Consider the following 15,574-nt stretch of genomic DNA (forward strand, 5'->3'; position numbering starts at 1 on the left):
TTCTATTTACTACTGTTCATTCTCTATTTCTTTTTGGATACAGAGACTCACTCTGTCAGTCACTAGGCTGGCTGGTGTGCAGTGGTGTGATCTCAGCTCACTGCAACCTCTGTCTCCCAGGTTCAAGCGATTCTCCTGCCTCAGCCTCCCTAGTAGCTGAGACTACAGGTGTGCACCACCACACCTGGCTAATTTTTGTATTTTTTTCAGTAGATGGGGTTTCACCATGTTGACCAGGATGGTCTTGATTTCTTGACCTCGTGATCCGCCCACCTTGGCCTCCCAAAGTGCTGAGACTATAGGCATGAGCCACCAAGCCTCATTCTCTATTTTTTACACAGTAGCATATCAGAAAGCTCTAAAGGGAAAAGCTTATATAATTTCAAAATTTTAAGTATTTAGTGAAGGCTATTAACTTTTGGAATCAGAAGCAATACAGGCTTACCATAAGACATAGCATATAATGCTGTCAAGTTATTTGGCTAGAAAGTCACTGAACTAACAGATTCTTTTCCTTCTGTGATCTATGTTTTAAGGTGAGGTATTAACTTTTCATGTAAAGCTATACAAATACTGGGAAATCTTTTCTAGGGAGTCCAGAATACTAAGGGTTACTTAGTAAAATGTATAAAAAGGCAACAGTAACTCAAATTACAAGACATATTTGTGGAGGTGATCCACATATACTTACCGCTTCTAATGGGAGGTATGACCTTTGGTTTTAAGACAAATTTGCCCACAACAGAGATCAAATCCATGCCTTTGGAGATTAGCTCCATGGTGGATGGAGCTATGGTTTACGCATAAAGTAAATGTTTACCTTAATTCTCCTTATGCCCATATTGTCCTGCTATATAACACCTTTTGCAGATATTTTGAAGTTAATGTGTTAACTTGAGGTTAAACATTTGAGTTCTTGTTAAGAGCCAAACATCAAATATGCCCTTATATTTTTAATGAATCTCATCCAAATGCTAATGCATAAACCTTGGCAAGTACTATAAATAAAACAAAAAAAATACAGCAATGTCTTTGCTATTCCCCAAAACAAAGCATACACTGTCTAAGATAATTTTATTAGTACTAAACTGGTAACAAACTACGTAGGATTAGTTTCTTGATTACTATTTCCAGTTCAAAAGCTGTAATTTTAAGAACAAAATGTACAATGATTCAGAGTGCTACCTGTTTATATATAGGTACTATCAAAACTCCTTTTTTTTTCCAGATGAAGAAATTGATTGGAACCAATATTTTTAGATCAAAGTATTTTAAATAACCACTCTGATTTCTGAACAAGAATTTGAACCAGTTAAACTGAGCACAATAAAGGTAGGATATGAGTACATTATTCTGCTACAGTAATCTTCATGTACTCCCAATAAAAAAAAAAGGAAACATAGAAATGTGAGAATTAATGAAATATTTTCTTTGAAGATAAACTCAAAATTAAGGCACTGAGGAACATAATAAACACTTGAAATTTTTATTGATGTTTAAATTTAAAATCCAGTTTGAACCACAAAATTCAGTTTGAATCACAAGTGGTAATACAATGTCTTCAATATTTTTCTAAAGTTATTTTTCTATGTAATAATAAAACAACAGCATAGCATAATAGTAAGTTTTCATTCCAGTGGCTTTTTTAATATCCTTCTTAGGAAGGACAAATTCAATTTTTTTAATTAAACTTTTCAAATCTAACAACATGTAATAGAACTATACAAAACAAAGACTTTTTTTTAAACAATCTGCCAAACTTATGAATGTGTTTTAAAAACAACTTTGTAAATATCTAAGTAATGTGAAGCAAGCTGTCCTCCCTTTAGCTTTGTAGTGAATTTGCAAAGCTTTGTCTTTGAAAGCAGGAAGAGTAGATTGTGTTGTCTTTTGCTGAAAACTGTTTATACTTAATCTCAGTGAAGTATTGTTATACAAAGAACCCATATTCTGATTAACTTGATTTTTTTGTGTGTAATGCTTGATCTACCAGATAACTTCCCTACTGCTCCTAATGCTAGTGGGCTAATCCCAAATTATTACATCGTCATCCCTGCAAAAAGGTCTTGGTTTTGATGAAAAGCAGCCCTTTCCTTACCTGCTACTGCCTCAAAAAGGGACTGGGAAGATACTAGCTGGCTAATTAACTGTTCCTTTTGAGCAAGAAAATAGGGCACAGGGAGGAAAGGACTTAGCTAGTGAGAGATTTGGCGTTTACCTTAAATGTGCACCCTATAACACAGCATTGTCTCCAATCCTTTCTTTCTATCAAATCACTTCCAACACTCTAAGTAAAATCTCAAGTATTCTTAAATCTGTACCATCAAACATGAAGCTTCTCTTGTTAGAGTAATCTCTTCTTTCTTTGGATTAAAGTTTCCCTTTGAAATAAAACCACCTACCTAATCTGACTGCTAAATTTCTAGCTTGTTTATTTTAAATATAACTCAGGAGCCACCCAGAATGCTGCAGCAACTAAGTTTGCTTATTAACAAAAAGGTTAAAAAAAAAAAAAAGACTAATTCTATAGATAGATGTAACGATGAATTACTGAAGTTGAAAATCAAATTCTGATTCTAAACACATAACCAATTTTTACATTCAGGATTAAGATGTCTTTAAGAGTTGAAACGACTTTGGAGATCATCCAGCCCAACTTCCATCCAGATATCACGCCTCTCATATATAGTAGTCTTCTGAATTATAAAAATTTATAAAGTTACTTCCAAAAAAAGCTGCATAAATAATAAAAATTATTTATAGAAATATCTATTTAGCAGTTCCATAATTTAAAATATTCAAATCAAATTGGGTAGGATTGGTTTGCCTCTCACTCCCACAGACTATATTTACATCCTAGACACAGCAAGTTACATTTAAACAATGAGTGTAGTACCACTTGACTAAAATGGAGAAACAGTACTCTTAACATAATCTCTAATTTTTTCATGAACATAAAACTCCAAGTCACTTATGTGAATTATATTTCAATGTACTGTAGAGGAAAAAAAAAAAAAAAACTCTGCTAACCTGGACTTTGGTCTCTTTTAAGATTTGGTTCTGGAATGCAAATATATTTTTTGAAAGCCCAATAAAATTAATTCTTTTATGGTTCATAATATTGTTTACAAGGACTACAAACACTGCATCACAAATTGGAGGCTTTGGTGAATGACTAAGTGTCCAACATAGAAAATAACTATTTGGTCAAAAGTATAAAAGGTATGACCTTATTTGAAATACGAAAAAGCTGAGTACTTGGAAGATATATGAAAATACTCAGCATAGATACTATGAAAAGCTGAATAACAAAGTAACATTTTTCTCAAAAAATTATTTTAGGCCACAGTTTATAACGGAACTTATTGCTACTTGAAGTTTCATTAAAAATATGTTCATATATAGAAGAAATTGTGTCAGTAATACCTCTTCACTAATATAAAACAATATGCCCCTTTTAGAAAACATGTTCTCTAGATCTCATTTCTAAAACTGTGTTTTTCTTATTTCTAAAACTTAAGTATCCAATCAAACTGACCTTACTAACATCCCACAAATTATAAATCAATTAATGTTCTGATTTCATTAATTTTAGCTTGTTTCATTTCATCAGCATTTGGTTTTTTAGTTCCAAAGGCTCCTGCTGCAAGTTCTCTCTTTGTGTTTTGTATTTTCAGCATATTTTCTTCAACAGAGTCCTTTACAATGAACTTTAAAAAGAAAAAAAAAAGTTAAATTGGTTAAGTAGTTTTAAAAACTACGAAAACTAAATGAACTATTATTGAATACTGAGAAGAATGAAGGAAGGATAAACAGGATAACAACACTGCCCGCTAAAAATGGAAAAAGTTAAATTTTGAGATGAGAATGTTAGTCTACCACAAAATAACTTGTACTCTTCCAAGTGTTAATGTAGCTTTTGAGAATGTGCAATAATTAGAAAGTATTTATATCAGCCGGGTGTGATGGCTTACACCTGTAATCCGAGCACTTTGGGAGGCCAAGGCAGGTGGATCACTTCAGGCCAGGAGTTCGAGACTGGCCCAACCAATATGGTGAAACCCCATTTCTACTAAAAATACAAAAGTTAGCCAAGTGTGGTGGCATGCACCTGTAATCTCCTGACCTCATGATCTACACAGTGCTCGGCCTCCCACAGTGCTGGGATTACAGGCATGAGCCATCATGCCCGGCCAAAAACATGATTTTAAAATACCCTAATTAAGCTAGTAATGAATGTCTCAACCTTACATATTTAATGTGAAACATAAAAGTATTCTCAACAAAAACAGAAACAGGTCAAGAATGATCACTATCTGCTACTATTTAACTTTGTTTAAGAAGTTCCAATTACTGCAATAACTAAAGAAGCTGTATAATAAAATTTTACTGAAATACATAAAAGATCTACATAAATGGAGAAGAGATACTATGTTCCTGTATGGAAATACTGCTTATTTATAAAGAAGACAGTTCTCAAAAGTAATAATCAATTCAGTAAGTCTCAAACAAGATATCTTAAATGGGATTTTATAACCAAAATCTAAAGTTCAATTCAAGAATAATAATAACCACCAATATAATTTTCAAAAAGGATAAACAGAACATTTTACCCTATCAGATACCAAAACTTATTTTAGGAAATCATAGTTATTATAAAAGTAATACTGCCCTAAGAAAAGGAAAAGAGATCAGTGGAACAGAATAGTCTAGAAAGATACCCAAGTAATATATACAAATTAGTTTATGATAAAAGTGACATTTCATACTAGTAGGGAAAAAGTTGGAATTTTCAAAGGAAAAAAAAATGATGTGATGTGACATAACAAATCATTCTTCATCTGAAAAAACAGTAAACTTAGACTCATATCACAAATAAAATCTTCCAAAAGAACCAGAAGTAAATACAGAATAGTTGGAAAAATATGAAAATAAAGCCTTCTGTCCTAGGTAAGACCTTAAAACCTAAACATATAAAAAAGGCTGACGTTTTAAATCATTAAAATTTTAAAGCTTTTTTATGACAAAAAAATGCAGTTTAAAGATAAGGAAGAATATGGGATAAACCATTTCCAGCATACATTAAACAAAAGATTTAAAATCAGACTGTGTCAGGGAGTACTTTATACTATAAAATTGTACTATACCATAACTATGAGAACAGGACAGAAAATATAAATAATTCACAGAAAAAATGTTAATGAACAAGATATGTGAAATATACTCAAGGTTTTAGGTAAATGCAAATTAGAACAGCACTTTTTTGGCCACGTAAGCATAAATTAACATAACTTTCATATATTATAATTCCTACTTTGAAACCAACTTAGTTAATAAAAATCCTAAATCCAGAATTCTAGTTTTCTTAACCTATCCCAAAGAAATACTTGCATCTATGCACAAAGATTTATATATAATAATGCTCATTATGGCACTGTTTTTAATAGCAAAAAACGTAATGGGTTAAATACATTATGATGTATCTATATGGTTTTGTAGGGTAGTCAAATTCGGTGAAAGAAAGTAGAATGGTAGTTGCCACGGATTGGGGGGAGGGGAATGGGAAGTTATTATTTAATGAATATACAGTTTCAGTTTGAGATGATGAAAAAGCTCTGGAGATGGGTGATTGTGATGGTTGCACAACAACATGAATGTACTTAATGCATCTGAACTGTACACTTCAAAATGGTAAATTTTATGTTTTACCACTATTTTAAAAAAATGTGTTCACCTAAATGTACTTACAAAATAGTACAGTTTTAAAGGAAACAAATATGTACAGTTTTAAAGGAAACAAATATGTTGTAGAACAATGAAGTATAATGCCACTTACCTTTCAAAGATGTTTTTAAGGAGATGTACACATAAATATAAATGTATATAACTATAGAGAAAGGGCCCTATTGATGGAGGAGGAAAAGTGTGACATATATTTTGCTCTGCATAATTCCAGTTCAATCATTATTATAATGTATTCATTCATTACTTGTTTAATTGTAAAAATCATATCAACCTAGTCTTAAAATAGTTGGTTTAAAAACTCACTTTTGTGATGATAACTTCTTGCTTCTGGCCAAGTCTATGGCATCTGTCAAAGCACTGATCTTCAGCAGCAGGATTCCAGGCCTAACAAGTACATGGATGAGTGTTCTGCATTTGTCCTTTCACTTCACTAGTATTCATTGATCATTTTCTGACTGAAAGTTTTCTGCCTGAAGTCAGGTACTAACATCACAAATACTATGGGAGAAAATCCACCTTCCCAATCACTGTAATGATAGGCATCCTCCCTATACTACTACTTGTAATATCTAATACAGGGCCTGACATATGTGTCAGCACCCAAAATAAGTATTTGTTGGTTAATCAATTTCTGCTTTTTTTTTTTTTCATTTTTAAAAGAATCTCTGTGTACTTAACAGAGGAAAAAGTTTACATATCCTTTTAGATGACTGAATTTATATGAGAAAAGATATGTAATTCTTGGGCCTATTTATAAAAAAAGTTTTCTCCCCTTTTTCTGGTTTTCTTTCACTTTCCTCTGTTCATCAAATAAAAGTACAAAAAGGGTTTCAAAAGTCAGAAGTCCTAAAAATTGTTTTTTTGTTGATGCAGTTTTCTGTTTCAGTATTTGATGTCAATTTGCCTTGAAAGCTGAACTAAAAAAGTACCATTAGCTAATTAACACAGACATGATCATGAGAACTGTCTTAAGCTAAATAATAAAACGGTGAAACAATGAAAAGGGAAGAATAACCAAAAAGATATAGAACTCTGATAAGTGGTTTTTAAATAGTATTGTGAATTGTTTGGATAAGGATCATTAAATTTTAAATAAAAACTATGAGATGACTTTTTAAACTGAAAACGGTATTTTTGAGGAAAGGAACATTTATTTACACAGCAAAACAGCTGAAAATAGAAACAGAATCAGATGCTTATGTAGGATTATAATATGATTTATTTAGGTTGTTATTCTCTTCTTTTTAAAAAAAGTCTCTTGGAATATAGATAAAGGGAAGGTTTTGCTGTTTACTTGCTGTAATTTGAGTTTTAGGTTCTTTTCCAGTACAGAAATTTAGATTTAAGGATATATACTTAGCTTATGATTTTCTAAAACTGACAGATACCATATTTTGTGAATATTTTATATTTCACAATTAGATACATTTTAAAATCTTAATACCAAGAGACAATGCAAAATATATCTTTTTGTTACCTGTATTTTGTCCAGGAACCTAATGACAAGCTGGCAATGCAAGTCTAGTATGGCTACCAGAAATCTAATTTACTTCATCATTACATAAAACTGATAGCTCTCATTTTCACATGTAATTAAAGAAGAAATTAGCTTCACTAGAAGCTCATCATGAATATCAAAATATTACCCCAATTCTTATACAATGTTCATGAAAAGGTAAAAGAAAACGGGGCACAGTCGCATATGCCTATAATCCCAGCTACTCAAGAGGCTGAGGAGGGAGGATTGCTTGCTTGAGCTCAGGAGTTTGACACTAGCCTGGACAAAAGTGGAAGACCCTGTCTCTTAAAAAAAAAAAAAAAAGAGTGAAAGACTTTCATGAGTCAATTATTGTTTTTATCAAATCATTATTTTTCTGGGACCTGATTTTTAAGTTAGAAACAACATTGGAAAGTTTAGTATGTTCAATGAAGAACACTCAACTTACTATAAAACTGCTAAAACATTCTGTAAATTTTTAAAAACTTAACAAATGTAGTCTCTGATCAACTTCATAATACTAATTATTTTGGTATTAACTTCTTTCGTGCTAAGATTATTAGCAAGAAAAATAAAATTTGGGATTTGTTCTAAAAATCACCTTCTAGAATTATCACTGGGTTAGTTAATATTCAACAATCTATAGTTACAAATATCTTATTACGGCCATAAAATACTGCAACAAAGATTTAAAACTTCATCCACAGTACTAAGGCAAGAAAATACAACAGACCATACCATATCCATGACATTCACCCATGGATAGGCCTTCATACCCATGAAGGCCTAAGTATGATGACCCTAATTGTAATCTTACTGAGGTTACCCTAAGTCGAGGGAGGGAAAAAAAGCCTGAGTAAACTAGCCTCACCCGAATAACTATAAAACTTATATCTCAGTAGAATTTCTGTATGTTAAAAATCTTCTGAGTTTCAGGCAACAAGCTACAACCACAAAGTCTGAACACACAGAAACAGCACATGGTTGCCTCTATCCCATAGTACCCAGTGCAAATTAGAAACTGAATTAGTCCAAGGTCCTTTCAGGCCAAACAGCCTCTTTGTACATGCAGAAAAACATACTCCTATGTGAATGCAGGTCCAGGTCACACAGCTTGGTGAGTAAAGTTCAAAGTGAATTTTAGCTTCTGTTCTACCCTTATGCCTGTACTACGCAACCACAGGTGACTGCACTGTATTAGGCCATAAAATGTACTCAGAACATTCCATTAATGATAATTTGTTTCTCAAATTGTGATCCAAGACCACCTGGTACCTGAATCACCTTTGATATAAACTAAAAATGCAGCTTCCTGGGTATAATCCTAGAATTCCTAAGTCTCCAAAGCTGAATGCAAAAGAAACTCCATTTTACCTAATTCTTACGCACATTTAAGCTTAAGACCATTAGCATTATGATGGTAGTCATTTTGTCTATCTTGTTTATAGTTAGATTCCCAGTACCTATAATACCCTGACACAAAGCAGAATCTCATTATTTGTTGGCTGAATGAACCACTACCCTAAAAAGCATTATGGTTAATAGAGACTTATTATCAAGGAAAAGTAGAACAGCATAGCATAATAGTACTTAAATAAATGGACTATGATCCTGGTTTTGCCTGTTACTAACTGTGTGACATTGGGCACATTATTTACTTTTCTTTGGTTCAGTTGCCTCTTCAGTAAAGCAGAAAACTGTTTTCCTTTTCTTTCAGAGACGGGTTCTTGCTCTCTTACCCAGACTGAAGTGCAGTGGCAGAAACATGGCTCACTGCAACTTCAACCTTGCGGGCTCAAGTGATCAATCTTCCTGTCTCAGCGCTGCAAGCAGCTGGGACTACAAGCACACACCACCACACCTGAGTAATTTTTCTGGTACTTTTTTTTTGTAGAGGGGGGTTTTGCCATGTTGCCCAGGCTGCTCTCAAACTCTTGAGCTCAGGCAATCCATTCACCTTCACCTTCCAAAGTGCAGGGATTATAGGCATGAGCCAAAGCGCCTGGCCAAAACAGAGCATTTGATAATGCTATCTACCTCGTAAGAATACTGTGAGGATTTCAGTAAAGTAGCTTAAGAGAAAGCTCTCAATCCACATTTACTAAGTTTTTGTTAACTATTTTTAAAGTTTGCCTAAGAATTTTCACAGTTAATTATAACTATGAAGGTATTTACCATGTAGTTTTTTGTCTTATTTTTTTGAAAGAAGTACTAACATTCTGAAAAACATACAAAACTACTTACTGGATCCATTAAAAACACTCGAGAAGCTGCAGACAGATTCAAACCAACTCCACCTGCTTTTAAAGACAGAAGCATTATAGTTGGAGATCCTGCTTCGGTGTTTTGAAAACACTGAATTGACTCAACTCTTTTCTTTTGGGCCATGGAACCATCCAAACGGGTAAACACAAATCCAGAGGCTCTAATCAGGGTAAGAAAAGACATAAGTAATGAACAAATTATTTAAAATATTATTATAAAAATAAAACAAAGTTAATGCAAATCAACAGGAAGTTGGGGAAAAAAAGTAACTACAAATCTCCTTAGTAAATTCTTTTACTCATTTATTTTAACAAATGTTTACTGAGCTCTTATTAATATGCTAGGCACTGCAGTCAGTCATTTTCTGATAAATTCAGGACTTAATCTTTAAAATCCTGTGTTGCCAGGAAGTATTCTCTATTGTGACTCTTAGTATCTTTTAGATAAAATGACTAAAACTGGCAAAACAAATAGTTACTTTTTTTGCTATCAAAGTCAATACACATATAAAATCCTTTTACTGAAAGTGAAAAACATTGTGGAACTTACTTAAGTGGTATTTCTATTAAAGACAGGAATGTTGTAAACTGAGAAACAACCAAACTTTTTATGTTGGGATTCTTCTTTCTTAAATCAGTCAATGCATGCATTAGCGCATTAATCTGAAAAATATTAAGATGTCCATTAGATTCTATTTTCAATCAGTAAAATTAGCCTAAAATTTTTTATCTTTAAAGGTCCTGACATGTTATTTCCCTAAAATGCAAAAGCAAAAGACTACTCATTAAAAAAAAAAAAAAATTAAGACTGAAAGAACACTATAATAATCTGAACCTATTTCCTCTCAAATTCACCACTAAAAATAAACAAAAAACCAGTGGTCACCAACAGAATACTAAAATGACAGGAATGAAAGCAGAATTACTATTTTGATACACTGTGTATATTTCCTTACATACTCAAATACTCAAATATTTGTACGTGAGTACTTTACCTTTGAACTGGATGTCCATTCCATACTAGACTTTTTCTCACTGTCATGTGCTAATTCTTCTGGAGGACATTCTAATAAATTATCTTCATGTATATCATTTCTGCATAAAGGGCATTTAGCATGTGGCTATATGAGAAAGAACAAAGTATGAGCAACACTTAACAGAAGAACAAATATATATTTGTCTAAAAATTCTTAAATGTATGCTAAAATCTGTATCTCTCATAGCTAACATTTTATTAAACCTTTTAATAGATTTCATCCATTTAAGAGACATCTGAACATGCTGAATTCCAGACATAATGTGGTAAGTAGAATGGGTAAAGGAGGGAGCAAAAGTATATGATCTGGACTAGCTAGAAGCAAGAACAGGAAACTAAATATTATAACATTTGTAAACAAGTTAAAAAAATCCATGAATAACAATTTTTTGAACCTAAATACAATATAGCTACACTATTTAGTACTATTCTTTAAAAAAAAATCCTTCTCAATGGCTTATAAAGCTATTAAGCTTATAAACCTTGTAATAGCTTATAAAGCTACCAGGATCTGTTAAATCCTATCAAGTTCATTCCAAAGCACCATCTGTTGTACACATTTGAACCTGCTAATAAGATTATATCTTAAATAACTAGATGTAAAACACCATTACAATAAAAAAGTTCTGAAGCTAAAATTTTTTAGAAGTCGATACAATGGGGTTACTTTTGGGGAAGAAGTAGAGGGTAAATGATTGGGAGAGGCCACAAGGAGTCCTAAGTAGTAGATACAGAAATATGCTTACTTCATGATAATTCACTAAGCTATATAATCATAAATTTGTACATTTTTTCTACATGTTAAATATCAATTTAAAATGTTTAAAAAAATTCTAACCCAGCTGAATGACTGCTTAACGGACTAGTCCACTTCAAAAAAATTCTACCACACAAAAGAATCTAGACCTACCTAAGCAAGAAACCTACTCGGAGCAAGTCACCAGCCAGGAGCCCTGACCCAGGCTCCCCAGCCTGTCCCTGTGTTGTCTTTTCAATTTTTCCTTATATGGTCTGTCCTTTTTGTGATTTCTGTATAGGACTCTGTATCTTCAGCTGTGGTATTATTTTTGTTTTGTATTTGTCTTTTAAATTAAGCCTCGGTTGAGCCCTTGTGATGTATATTAAATAAATGCATTTTGGTCACTAAAAAGAAAAAAAGAATCTAGACCTACCTTATCCAACACAATAGCCAATAGTTACATGGAGCAATTAAGTCCCTGAAATGTGGCTAAGCCAAACTGAGGTGTGCTATAAGTATATACTACAATCGAATTCTGAAGACAGTTTTTTAAAAAAAAAACCGTATCACATTAATATTTTAAATTTTAGATATATTGAGTTAAATAAAAATGTATTAAAATTAGCTGAATGTTTCTTTTTACTTGTTAAGAATATGGATACTGGAAATTTAAAATTACCTTTATGTCTCACATCATCAATCCATTTGTTAAACAGCAATGATATAAACAGTGAAATTAAGATATTGACTATGAACATCATTTTATGTTAAAGGTGTTGCATTAGGAGAAATATATCACCTATTAAAATAGTGAAATAATTAACTATAAAAGGTGTATTATTAAATCCAAGTGCAAAACTCCATATACTCTCTTGGACTTCAGATTTTATTACATTAAAGACAGGTACACTACTCTGTCAAACACTGAACCTCTTCTGAGCAAAAAACTAACCTGCTCATTCTGAATGACTTGGCAAATACAGGGTTTACAAAATACATGTGCACAATGTGTTATCACAGGAACTGTTAAAGAATCCAGGCAAATTGCACATTCTTCATCTGAACCTGAGCTCAGAATTAACTTCATCTTCCTTATTAACTTCTTTCGCAGTTCTTCAGGTGTATCATTTCCTAGAGAAAAGGCTGAAAAATTAATTTCAGAGCAAAGTTTGTAAATGACAAGTTAAACTATCTTATATAAGGAAAAGTTTCGCTTGCCAGTAGGGATAGTATCTCATCATTTTCTGTCACAGGCAAAAAGCATAATTTAAGTTTGAAATTTTAAAAAACATTCAAAAAATAGTAGCTAACTCACATAATATACCTCATAGAGAAACATCATTATAACATGATATGAACATACCAGCACACAATAAAAGGCAGGTCCAATATTAATCTTTTATCAAAGGGTATCTATCACTGGAAATCCTGGAAAGACCTCATTATAATTCCATTTCATTGGTAAAAAAATTATTGAATATATTTCTAGCTGAGGCTCACACTAAAAAAAAATCTCCATTTGACAGAACAAAATAAACTAAACTTATGCCACATTAGAAAAACTTAGTATTCTTATTTAAGTATCTCTAACAAATACAATGGTATGAAGCGATCACATGTACCTACCTGAGGGGCCACTGGAAGACACTGCATTTGTAAGAAGATAAGTATGACAACAAATTTGCCGCAATCTAAGCAAAAGACCCAGGACATCTGCATAATGTGCCAGGACAGTCCCTTCGTTAAAATATCTAGAGATTAAAATGTCAAATATTATTAAGTCTGCTAAATAATAATGACTTCCTATTCTAAAACAGCAGGGTAAAATGGCATTGTTCTTTTCTTCTCTTGAAATTACTCCAAAACAAGAATGAAAAACAAAAAAGCAAACTCTAATAAAACCAAGAGCGATCTGTAACAATAAGGGACAATATATGGCTGCTAACTGCAGTATAAATCAGATAGGAAGATGCTGAGAGAGATGACTGTAGATCTCAAACAGAGCTGACAAACCACAATTCTTTAAAATGGATGGCATGCCCTAAGGGGAAAATCAATACCTCTCATGTGCAGAAACAGGAACAGGGTACATGCTTGGAGACTTGACCTTCCCTGGAGAAGTTTATACCAAAAAAGAGGGAAGGTAAACTGAATACAAAAACATACAGGTGCACTGTGTTTTCAAAAAAAAAAAAGACTGCAGGCACAGCACTTTACACTGCAAGCACCCCTAAAGTTTCTGATCTCTGTTTATGTGTACTAATAAAACCTAAAGTAACTCAACATGTAACCCTGAGTCTTAAGTAAATTGGGTTATTTCCTGCTGGTCTGGGACATGTTTATGACCTTTTCCTTCATGTGCATATAATCTAGCAAACAGCTAGTAATAAGAACTCAAGATATTCAAGTATAAGTAATAATCAGCAGAGAGCAAAGGTAGGGAACAAATGGCAATGAAAGGAAACTCAGCAGAAAAATGTTGCCACACAGCAAGTAAAAATTATGACCAAAGATACTGTCAGAATTTAACATCACCCAATAAAACAGTTCTTCCCCAAAAAAAGCTTAAAGCAAAGACAAAGAGCTTTGAAAAAAAATGGCAAGACAACATAAAGAGACGAAAGATGAGATGGTATAGCTCAATAAAGTGAAAGAAAACAGTGAATCATCAGAGAAATGAAAGTCACACTGAAACCAATATAAGCCATTATCAAAAACGCTAGTCACTGATAAAAACATAGAAAAGGATGTAGGAAACAGGATTGAGAAAACAAAATTAAACAAAAAAATGTAAAAGATCAGAAATAGGCCAGGCTCGGTGGCTCATGCCTGTAATCCTAGCACTCTGGGAGGCCGAGGCAGGCGGATCACAAGGTCAGGAATTTGAGACAGCCTGGCCAATATGAGGAAACCCTATCTCAATTAAAAATACAAAAATAGCTGGGTATGGTGGCAGGCACCTGTAGTCCCAGCTACTCGGGAGGCTAAGGCAGGAGAATCGCTTGAACCCAGGAGGCAGAGGTTGCAGTGAGCTGAGATCACGCCACTGCACTCTAGCCGGGGTGACAGAGAGAGACTCCATCTCAAAAAATAAAATAAAATAAAATAAAATAAAATGATACCTATGGAATGCAGATAAAAGACATCTAACATACACAGACAGAAATAAAATAATGGAACAGAAAACAATATTAAAGAAAACTTTCCAGGAAAGGGGGAAAAAAAGCCTGGAATCTAAAGATTTAAATAATACCACAGGGAAAGTTAACAGAGAGGTTGCTGAACTTTAGAGGAAAAAAAGACAAAACAAAACCAGGCTTCCCTACAGAAACATTCAATACAAAATACAGTGGTACAATGACAATATAGATTCTGAAGGAAATGGGTGATCCAAAAATTATATAACCAAGCCATCTGAGATATTTAAGTATTTTAAAGCAACAGAAGAAATATAGCCTAATGGCTAAGAGCACAGATTTTTAGAGCTAGCTGGTCATGAATTCAAAACCTGGCTCTGCCAATTTAATTATGTAACCTTGGACAGGTGCTTAACCTATGTCTTGAGCTTCCTCAGTTGTACAGTGGCATTGTAAAAGTGCTTACCTCATAAAACTACTGTTATTTAATTTAATATATGTAAAGTATTTAAAATAGTGCTGGGACTATATTAAGTGCTATACACTGCTGCTAGTGTTAGTCTGCTAATCTGCTGCTAGTATTAGTACCAGTAGTAGTATGGCAACAAATACTTCTGAATATTTAACAATGAAAGGAATAGGCAAAATAATACAAAGGTTAAACTTAGAAGCTCTAAACCAAACTACCAGAGTTTAAATATCAGTCCTGTCATACACAAACTGTGTGACAATAGTACAGATCACCTAAACTGCTCTACCCTTGCCATAGACCTGTCTTGGTAAATGGCAATTCCATCCTTCCAGTTATTTAGGTAAAAAGGCTTGAAGTTATCTTTGACTCCTCTCTTTCACACACCATAGCATATCAACCAGCAAGTTCTGTTGGTTTTACATTCACAATTTAACAGAATCTAATCATTTCTCATTTCCTTTATCCCTACCATGGTAAAAAACCACCATCATCTCTTACTTTGATTGCTACTGGTCTCCCTATTTCTGAATTTATTCCTATTCAAACAACCTAAATCTGAACATAGCAGCCAGAGTGATCTTTTAAAAATATAAATCAAATTATGTCACTCTCCTGGCTCGAAACCCGTTAAGGTTTCCTGTCATAAAAAGTAAAACCCAAAGTCCTTGAAATATGTATTACAC

General features: G+C 33.1%; 1 protein-coding gene across 7 annotated transcripts in view; it reads right to left on the reverse strand.

Annotated features, from left to right (window-relative positions):
- Positions 1–1,472: 1,472 nt before the first annotated feature.
- HLTF (helicase like transcription factor) overlaps positions 1,473–15,574 on the reverse strand; it is a 52,392-nt gene continuing 38,290 nt past the window's right edge. For 2 of the 7 annotated variants that reach the window (XM_012437115.2, XM_012437113.3), the window contains exons 19-25: positions 12,909–13,033; positions 12,235–12,413; positions 10,503–10,628; positions 10,058–10,170; positions 9,488–9,668; positions 6,049–6,129; positions 1,473–3,710 (exon numbers count right to left, since the gene is read on the reverse strand). In XM_012437115.2, coding sequence (XP_012292538.2) covers positions 3,558–3,710; positions 6,049–6,129; positions 9,488–9,668; positions 10,058–10,170; positions 10,503–10,628; positions 12,235–12,413; positions 12,909–13,033 — 958 coding nt within the window. In that variant the 3' untranslated portion in view covers positions 1,473–3,557. Of the gene's footprint in view, positions 3,711–6,048; positions 6,130–9,487; positions 9,669–10,057; positions 10,171–10,502; positions 10,629–12,234; positions 12,426–12,908; positions 13,034–15,574 lie in introns of all 7 variants that reach the window. The other 5 variants (XM_012437112.3, XM_021669559.2, XM_012437114.2 and 2 more) reach the window with 4 other exon arrangements.

Source organism: Aotus nancymaae, unplaced genomic scaffold (assembly GCF_030222135.1).
Source record: "Aotus nancymaae isolate 86718 unplaced genomic scaffold, 86718_ANA_hifiasm-v0.15.2.pri h1tg000019l, whole genome shotgun sequence".
Lineage (NCBI taxonomy): Eukaryota > Metazoa > Chordata > Mammalia > Primates > Aotidae > Aotus > Aotus nancymaae.